Below are 9,714 nucleotides of genomic sequence, written 5' to 3' on the forward strand. Positions count from 1 at the left end.
AAGCAGATCCGCCGCCCACCGAGTCACCATACGTGGCAGAGAGATGCAAGCGCTACTCATACCCACGGAACAAGAGAGCCGTTATTCTTCTTACACGATATTTATAACCGGGCTGCGGTTACTGATGATGATACTGGAAATTGGCCACCTTAGTACTGTACGTTACCTGGTGGCATGAACATTACATTACTACATGAACATTACTACATTACACAACCCAAAAGTTTGTTCTAGAATCAGCTAACAACGATAGGCATTTCTAAATGAGATTGCATGCCTCTTGGCATAAACCGTATGTTACAGTTCTATTTTGGCTTCCACTTCACGGAAGAGCGCATGGGAGCGGTGGTTGGACCCCTTTATGCTCCAATGAAAATTGGGAGGGGGGGGAGGGGGTAGGGTCGATTTGGAAGGGCAGAGGCTTGTGCTTCGAAGGTGTCACATTCTTGCCTGTTTCATAGAAGGACACATCCATTACAGGTGTTCTGTGTCAGCATCTTCGGAAGGGGCTGAGCAGAAATGCGGCAAATAAATACCCACGTGCCTGGACCAGAAAAACTGCAACGTTGATATGCCGCGAAATGCCGCATAAACAGTGGCCCAACGGGCTGAATGCGCATTCGATGCATAAGTGCACACTGTCGCCTGGCGGAGCCAGGGGGAACCAGCACGCTTACAAAATTTTGCCGGGGCGCGCAAAACGCGCGCGCTGGATGATCTCGGTGATTACGGTGATCACGGAGCTACTTTAAACGCTTCTAATTAATTAACCACGCACTTCACGGGGCTGCTAGTCATGTCCCAGTTGGTTTGGTGGTACGTACTGTAATACAATTTGGTGGTACGTACTCGACTAAAGTAACTTTGGCCGAGGTAAAGTTTGAGTGCAGTTGGCCTTTAGCAATTCTGAGAAATAAATGCCGATTTGACAATAGACGGTTGCTATCTTCTTATCGCGACACATAGCCACCTGGGGGATTGGCCAAGAAGCTAGCTGCGTGCAAAAACCAGGCTGTCTTGGAGCCGTTTAGCGTGCGGTGATGACAGTGATGAAAGCTTGGCCCGTACCCACGATGGGGCATCGGCCAGGGCTGGGCTAAAATTTCGATTGTTTTCGCGACCCTCTAGTCTTCTCGGACACGTGATGCATGGCTCATAATGTGGCGAATATAAGTGGTCATAATAACGAGAAAAAAAAGCCTTTAGTTTTACTAATGCATCATCTCTCTTTTAATTCTGATGTTCTGCTTCGGCTACTACCGTCAGCTGACCATTTCCTCATTTTTATTCCCCTACGTACCACGGAGGCTTGAACGAACGGCTCTCGGAGGTAGGGGTCAGCTATGGCCTGGTCGCTTTTGGACATGATCTAGTTTTGGATACATATGTACGTGTTTGCTATGAGAATCGAATTGGTCGTCGTGGAAGCTCGCGAACGCTCACTTCCTGGCAAACGCACGGCTCACTTTTCGGATGGCCCGACAGCTTTTGCTGGCCTAAAGGGAACTTGTCGTATTGGTACACAACTGCGAACTAAATGAAGAAAAATAATTTTTTAATGAGTCCGCTAATGGCAGCACCTAAAACTTCAGGTTGTAGTATACTGACACCAAAGTTTGACGCCTAAAAATGATATAATTGGCTTCAGTAGTTTGTACAGAAGTCTGTCCGAGTAAATCGACGACGACGCCAGGATGCATTATTTTCCACGTGACGACGTGAAGCGCGAAACATGGACTGAGTTCGTGCGCGGCGGCGGCCGCAAGAACTGTCGCCCAAGCCAGCGAGCAGAATTTGCTCGTTGCACTTCTCGGCTTCTATCTGCAGAGCCAGAAGTTGACGGGGGAGCTGCAGTAAAAGCGGAGTGGAAGCGATTAGGCAGTTTTAGAATAGGAGAAGCCGCCGTTGGGGGCACCCAAGAAGTTAGGGGAACCCAAACGCAACGCGCTTGCCCGCGGCGAGTTTCACAAGAGGGGCGTTTCCACCAACCCCGTAACGCTTGCGCTGCTCGGGTCAGCTTGGGTGTTGGGAACTTTAGGCTTAGCGTCGTGGCGAATATTTTATCGCCGCTATCTGTACAACTGTGAATGACCATATTTTACACAACTTTTCACCACACTATCATCATCCCCTTTTTCGCATGTGGAACTTTATCTTGGCGATAATTGCCGTTGAGCGATCGGTGATTCTAGTTCACTGTAGTGGCGTGTTTTGAGTCTATAGCGCAGGTGGTGCCATCTTTAGGCCACTCGCCGCACCACGGTGCCGGCAGTGCCGGGCAGCGTGGTGCCGGGTCGGCCCGCCGAACCTACGCTGCCGGTGAGCGTAGGCTTACCATCACGGCAAATATCTGATCTTCGCATTTAAATTCAGCGCTGATAACAATCCCTAGCACAATTTTTCAGCAGACTAACGTCTACTTTCTCCCATGTGGAACTTCTTTTCGGCGATAAAATTGATCGGAAGAGTGGCGACAAGCTGTTGTTTTCACGGTCTGCGCCGGTTCGAGCCGCAGCGATATTAAAAAATGGACGACGGCGAAGACGTCGCCGGCCTAATCGGCTCATCTGTGGCCAAGTAAAGTTGTTCTGACTGTCTGGCGGGTGGCAGCTACTCATCCGAGTCTGACGATTTAAACATATCTGCGCAGGGGAGTGTGGACCACGTGCAATCGGAGCAGACGATGCAGCAAACGTCCCTAACGTCACGGAAACCGTGACGTCACATTGTCCGTCTTGCACTCGAACATGACGTCACATTGTGCGTCTTGCCATTTGGCGCGCGACGACCGAATTTGAAACTGATTGGAATAAATGAGTTATAATTAATTCTCCGCTGGTGGCTGAGCTCTTTTGGTTCGATTTTTGTAATTGCTAGACCAATAGGTATTCTTTACAGCATAAAAACTGAAAGCGAGAAATTTAGTGTCAGTACTCCTTTCAGATTCAAGAAGTACCCGGACGTAACGCCACCCATGGTACACTTAAATAAATTCAGCTCAATTCATTTCAAGTGCAAGAGTGAATTTCATTTATTTCAAGGCTTGTGCACGCACCTCCACGTGTTCGTCTGTGCGCTTGGGACCTCTACCTCCAAATTACGACACCACCAACCTATCCATGCCTACAAGGTAGAAGAAAAAAGGAGTACCCGTACTGTGTTTAAAAGCACAGACAACCGATTTCTGCGCAGCTCAAATGAAAGCCAGCGTTTTATACAGTGGAGTAACCACAAGAAATTTATAAATAAATTGCAGGACTGTTTTTAATTTCGCACTAATCTTTCTGAAGCCTGAAGGGTGGCGCTATGTACTTTCAAAATGTGACACTACTGCACACGTATACAAACCGTGCAATAGCGCCAGGCAAAGCCCGCTAGCCCCTACGCAATGGCATGGCGCGATAGGCAGGCAAAACCACCGAGCAAGAAGGTTATCTTGCTCCGTGACGCAGCATAAAATGCCTTGTCATGCATGTTCCGGTGCCCGCGCGGCTGCGACGTGATGTGCAAACGGAAGTTGTCTTTCTCGCTCGTTTTGTTTTACAACTGGCAGAATGTTCTGGAAGACGATAGCGATGTGAGTGCGCGCTCGCCGCTCCTCCAGTCCGGCCGTGGCGCGTCTTAGAACAAAGGGCACGCCATCTTGCTCGCCTGTTGCGTATCGGACGCGGAGTAGCTGGCGGGGTAGCTGACGGCGCGCTGCCGGCGTTGATCGATGGGTGAGTTTTTTTCCACGCGGTACTGTCTATTAAGGAAGTTTGGATCACGCTAAGAGTTGTTTTAAGTCTATAAACTGTTGTTTTCTTTTTCTACAGTCGTTTTTCTTTGTGCCTGTGTCATTCACCGCTCGCAACCGGCCCGCTCGGACAAGCATATACCCGCGAACTTTCTTCACGGACTGCTGCTTCAGTCTTCACCAATGACTCTTCCAAGTGGTGAGTTCCGTGGCCGAAGGCCCGGGGCGACGAGTGGCGTGCCCACAAAACCGGCTTTCGTATCATATTCTTTCGCGACGTCAAACTTTCGCGTATTTGAATCTTCCAAACCGAGCGCACATTCGCCTCGGAGCCGGACGTTTTGTGGGCCGTCGCGACGCAGGGACACCGGCTATCACCAAAGCTTTGCGGTGCTCGTTAGGCTGTAGTTTTCGGGACAGCGGCGCAGTGGCGGGGTTGGGAGCCCTTCGTCGCTGCCTCGAGCGTGCGACTCTTTAGCTCGGAAGTCCCATTAAGCTTTGGTGAGAGTCAGTCTTCCTTTCCGAACGCCGCGGTAGCCGAGGTATGCACTTTGATAACGCCTCCGCTCGCACGTCCTCGGTTCACGCGGCGTTCGGAATAGTCGCCACCTCCAGCGAGCACCACTGAAGCACGGAACGCAGCTCTGCGGTCCACGGCTCCAAATTGGGGTCGCGGCAAAGGCGAGTGCTGGAATTGGTGTCCTCGGTTCCATTTCAGGTTCGCGTCCGGCACCGCCTCCGTTTTCCCCTTTCCCTGACCTTTGTGTCGTGTCTAACTGAACTTTATCCTTCACGCAAACACGCACTACTCTTCTGGCTAGGCAGGTACACGTCTCCATCTGTCCTATCTAGCTCGACGACGCGTGTTTTGTACAGAGGTGTTTCCGGGTAATAAAAGCTGTTCTGTCGCTGTTCGTCTGTGTTGCTTTGCCTTTCAGCGTCCCTTCCCGTTCCTGTCGGCGTAATCCTGGACCCCGCATTCGGTAAGCAGTGATGACCTCCCAAAACTTGACATTTCTAACGTGGTTTGCCTTTTGTTGCAGACCGCCTCCTGGCTATGCGTCCCGGCCACCGCCGAGCAGGATGGTGTCATCGAGCCCTCCAGAATGCCGTTCGAGTCGAGCTGTCCGTGGCTGTGCCTGTATCGACATCATTAAACCCTGTTCGAAACCGGAGCACTGCCTTTGTCGTTTGTGCACAGTCGATGTGGCTCGCTGGCTCTGTCGGCTCGAGCGACCTCAAGTACTGTGTCGATATCTTGTATGCTATGCTTCGAACGGTATTGTAGCAAATCATAGTGGCGCTCATTGAAATTGATGAAAAAAAAAAAGTGCAAACAATATCAAGTTATTCTCACGAGGAGTGCGAACAGATTCAAAAATGAATTGCCAGGAAAGCGGATAGGGACAGTCATTGATGCGAAGTGTTTGCGCGGGTAATTTGTCCTGTGCTAAGTGAAAGTGTTGTCATCATAGGCAACGTGTCCAGGATTTGGCCCTGGATGGCGTAAAAGAAAAGGTAAACAAGACTGCCGAGTATAACATGTAAAGGAGAGTTCAGCGTAGGCAAGTAGGGGAGGTAGGCAAGTGCCCCTTTTGCACCTCCCCCTACTGGCGCCCATGTTCACAGGGGTGTACTTTATTTGCACTCCACAACTGCCGCAGTGCATAATTGCAGTGTGCACTGAAATACGCTGATGGGCAATACAAAGTACAGTGGAATCTCTTTAAACCCTACCCACATAAGCCGTAGTTTCTTTTTATACGCAGTTAGGCCGAATGCTTGACTCAGTTTCCCTTTAACCTAATGCATTCGGATAAACCGTAGTGCCGGATAGTACGTAAATTCTTCGCGTCCACGTCAGGTGCGGTTTAACGAGGTCTCACTACCGGAAATAGCAAAAGTTCACATCGAGAGCAGTTCACGTATTAAAGGCAGTTTGTATAGCGTGAGCAATGTTGTTCGGCATAGCTTCACTCTGCGTGAATGCGTTTCTTATTTGCTACCTGATGAGAAGCAAAAAAAAAAAAAAAAAAACCCTGTCACAATTCTTTCCTGTGTTTTGAGGTGTTTTCTTTTTGTTTGGCCCCACGCTCTAAGGCTTTTAGCTGACCGTTTTCGACGCTCCGCTCCGGTATCGGCGGCCCGCTCAGCGCAACCGGAGCCAATGCCGTTCGCGGCCAAGCCAGCCAAGCGCGCCACGCATGCGCAATGGCGCTTCCGCTTGCTGTTGGAGCGGAGCGGACCGTGAAAGACCACTCCAACGGCACTCGCATGTGGTATCTAGCTTGTCTTCGGCAGCAGCAACGACTGTAATCAACCTTGGAGGCCTATTATAGGTTTGCTTTGTGAAGGAGGGGAGACAGAAAAACAGTAAAAGGAATTAAAGAAGGCTTGTTTCTCTTTTTTTGGTGCTTACCACAGCTAGAAGCACTGCCAAAATCAAACTGAAGGGGAAGGAAAGCAACATTGGCCTGCTGAAGGGGCATAACGTGCCTGCAATATCTTCCTGCATTTTCTGTCGCTTTTAGGCAATTACAGATATACTACCCTAGTCCGTACACAGTAATTTTCTTTTGCAACATCTCTACAGTGGGTAACTGCGTTGCGTCGGCGCTTTAAACCCCACAATCAATCTATCAATCAATCCATGTATAACGTGCCTGCAATATCTTCCTGCATTTTCTGTCGGTTTTAGGCAATTGACATACTACCCTAGTCCGTACACAGTAAAGTTTTTTTTGCAACATCTCTGGGTAACTGCGTTGCATCGGCGCATTAAACCCCACAATCAATCAATCAATGTTAGCTAACATTGCTGACGCCCATGTGAAGCGATAAAATTGTAAAGACCTAGTTTCTGAGCTTCCATACGTGTACCATGACCTTTGATTTTGCAATTAGCACTGTTTGGTGACCTTTCCCCGCACTTTTGTAAGCATCGGTGATTGTTGATTTTCTAGGTTCTAATGTGGTCTTTTTGTATTTCAGGCTTTTTGCAAAGTGTACTAAGCGCCAGAATCTTGCAAAATTTCATTCTGTTTCAAGTAAGCACCCGACCGAAAAGTATCGCAGATTTACGGCTTGGATGCAACCGACGGGTCTTGTTGCACCAGAACTTTGAGTCTCATACTTTCTTTCGCTATTCTGGAAATAAAGTGTTTTCTCGATACTTCATTGTCTCCTTTCATGGCTTCTGAGCTCGCTGCCCTGGCTTGAGAACAGTTTGCATGCACGCGTAGAAATTAAGAACCCAGCTCATGTTGCTATCTTTTAAAAAAACAGGGCACAGAAAATATTAAATTAAAGTTTAGCGACAATGCCACCTAACGTAACATGCATTTTATAGGAGCACAGCTCACCTGAAAGGGCCCGGGCCATGCATGAAGATACGAGCTTTTTTTCAATTTAATTAAAATAACTCGCCTTTAAACTAAGCTCCGTACTAGCCACAAAAGACGCATTCGAACCCTAAAAGCTCAAGAAATATTGAAAAACACCAATTTTGCGCTAGAGTGACCGTCTGGAATAAAAATACTTCAGTACATGTTTCAACTGTTGCAAAAAAGAAACCAGCGGCAAGCACACGCAGGACAAGAGAAGGAGGGACACAAACACAACGCTGGGTTTGTGTCCCAGCGTTGTGTTTGTGTCCCTCCTTCTCTTGTCCTGCGTGTGCTTGCCGCTGGTTTCTTTTTTGCAACAGTATGAACCAACAAGCCCAGCATTTCACTCTCTTTAACTATGTTTCAACTGCACGTTAGCATTAAAGGGACACTGAAGTGAATTTGTCAAGCTCCCGTTTTTGCTTGGACTGCGTAGACTGGCTCAAATTAGCACACTTTTCATCGTTTATCCGGTTGACAAATCGGTAATTATTTTACAAAGCGCGAAAGAAGAAAAACGAGAATATTCTAGGCACTCTAGAAAAACTACCATGCGCGGTTTGCGGCGGCCGCACCAACTAAAGCTGTGACGTTAGGAGGAGCGGGCACCGTGATTGGACGATGCCCAAGGTGAGCAACCAAACAAGTTTCGGTTTCGGTTTCGGTTCTGTAAAACACAACTGGTGGCGTTGTTGGATGGGAATTCTCAATAACTCAGTAATCATCGTACCGCGCTTCTGCCATGTTGTTAGCTGTGAAAATGCATAAAGATAAGCCTCCCAGGACGGCTTGGAATCGTAGCATTCACTAGCCGAGGCCTACGCAGTGCAAGGACGCCCTCCGCGTACGCAGACGCCCAAATGTCATGCGCTTTTCCCCCATATTTGGAGCTTGCCTCACTCATGCCTGTACCGTAAAAAGCGTGTTCGCACCAGGCCAAGGGTCTGTTCATTCTGGCCTGTGCCCACTGCCCGCAAGCAGTCGGTGCTTATGGCAACAGCACGCCAACGAGAACTCGCTAGCGCGCCAGTGCCAGCCTGCGCGCGTTCTGTGAACTAGTTCGTGGAGCCATGAACGTTGCGGCCCAAAAAAAAAGGTGAACTCAATGTAGAAAACATCGGCAGAAAACGAAAAAGTTAACGTACAAAAAAAAAAAAAAAGCACGTACCCGTGGGGACTCGAACTCGTGATTTGCGAAATACTTGCGACAACACACCTAGCGCCACAGACGACTAGGCCACGAGACCTTTTTTTTCTTTCTTTATTGCCGGTCTTCGACAGTGCAACACAACATAAAGGTACTACAGAAAACACACAATCTACAAAAAGGCCGCCATGCCATGATGGACTGGCGTTGTCATTTAAAATTCCCTAAGCATGGCGAGGGGTTCCACCCTTGGCAACCACTCAGGAACCGAAAACTTCGCTCTCTGAATTTCAATGAACTTAGAAACAGTTTCGCGGAAATATTGTCGCGTCGGCCGCGCGTCTACATCACAGTTGAGCCATGTCATGCGCGACCGCCAAATACTGTGCAGGCCCAACAACATGACGAGATCGTACGGCACCCCATCCTCTCTCTCGATACATAAAAACCGTATTCCATGTGGGTTCAGTGGAAAGTCCTTTCGCAGTGTCCTTTGGAGGACATCCCATAGAAACACTGCTGCCCAACAATGGAGAAAGACATGCTCCACCGTTTCCGGTTGTTTGCAAATAGAGCAGTCAGTTCCCCATGGCATAGAAATCCCCTTACCCTCCATCCATGTTGCAACTGATAGCGTACCCGTGTGTAGTTTAAAGAAGAAAGACTTCGCTCCTGGTGATACTTCCATTCCCTTAACCCTTTTCAGAACATCTTGTCCTGGGCCTGCACAGTATAAAACTCTATACATTGGTACAGGTATGACCACATCGCATACATCCTTATATAATTTTTTCCGCGTGACATTAGCCAAATAGTGCATCGAAAATCGAGCAAACAAAAACCGGGATGACACAACAATCTCTTTAAAGTATACGTAGATGCCCCCTGTCATACTACTCGTAGAAACTACGGATTCGGGCAAAGCCCGCATTAGCCGCACCTGAAGTACTGTGCGCAGAAAAGGGTCTTGAACGTCCCGCAAAAACAGAAATCGATTCACAAGCTGTCTTACAAAAAGGTGCGTCAGCCCTAAGCCACCATCGCGGGTTCGTCGAAACAAATTCATTCGACTGGTCCTCTCCCAAGTAGAAGCCCACACAAATACAGCGAACACGCGGTGAAGTCGTTGTATATTCACCCGAGAACAATGCAGCGCTTGCATAACATACCATAATTTGCTAGCCAGAAAAATGTTGCACACAGTTGCCCTAGCAAACATAGACAAACCATTGACTCTCCATTTATTCGCTTTCTCACGCAGCTCCTGAGCTTGCGCACGCCAGTAGGGCTCGCTGTCTCTGTAAAACTCCAGTGGAATACCCAAGTATTTCACTGGATGGGTGACCCAAGTGACATTGGCGAAAATGTCTGGGGTTGTCAGCCAATCACCATGCCGTTAAACGGCTCCGAAAATTACATAGTCTCACGACTAGAAATAATAGGAG

At 48.5% G+C, this 9,714-nt stretch overlaps 1 protein-coding gene across 1 annotated transcript; it reads left to right on the top strand.

Annotated features, from left to right (window-relative positions):
- The first annotated feature begins 3,355 nt into the window (after positions 1-3,355).
- Positions 3,356-5,024, top strand: LOC144144981 (uncharacterized). Its single transcript, XM_077676481.1, has 4 exons — positions 3,356-3,719; positions 3,816-3,935; positions 4,675-4,719; positions 4,780-5,024. Exons 1-4 carry the CDS (start codon positions 3,716-3,718, stop codon positions 5,022-5,024), a joined length of 414 nt encoding a protein of 137 aa, XP_077532607.1. The 5' UTR covers positions 3,356-3,715.
- Positions 5,025-9,714: the final 4,690 nt, after the last annotated feature.

This window comes from Haemaphysalis longicornis, unplaced genomic scaffold (assembly GCF_048455015.1).
Source record: "Haemaphysalis longicornis isolate Haplotype H1 unplaced genomic scaffold, Haemaphysalis longicornis Haplotype H1 scaffold_7, whole genome shotgun sequence".
In the NCBI taxonomy this organism is placed as follows: Eukaryota; Metazoa; Arthropoda; class Arachnida; order Ixodida; family Ixodidae; genus Haemaphysalis; species Haemaphysalis longicornis.

Coding starts and splice junctions, on each gene's coding strand:
- LOC144144981 (XM_077676481.1), top strand. Junction 3,936..4,674: donor ACCAATGACTCTTCCAAGTG/GTGAGTTCCGTG, acceptor TTTGCCTTTCAG/CGTCCCTTCCCGTTCCTGTC. Junction 4,720..4,779: donor AATCCTGGACCCCGCATTCG/GTAAGCAGTGAT, acceptor CTTTTGTTGCAG/ACCGCCTCCTGGCTATGCGT.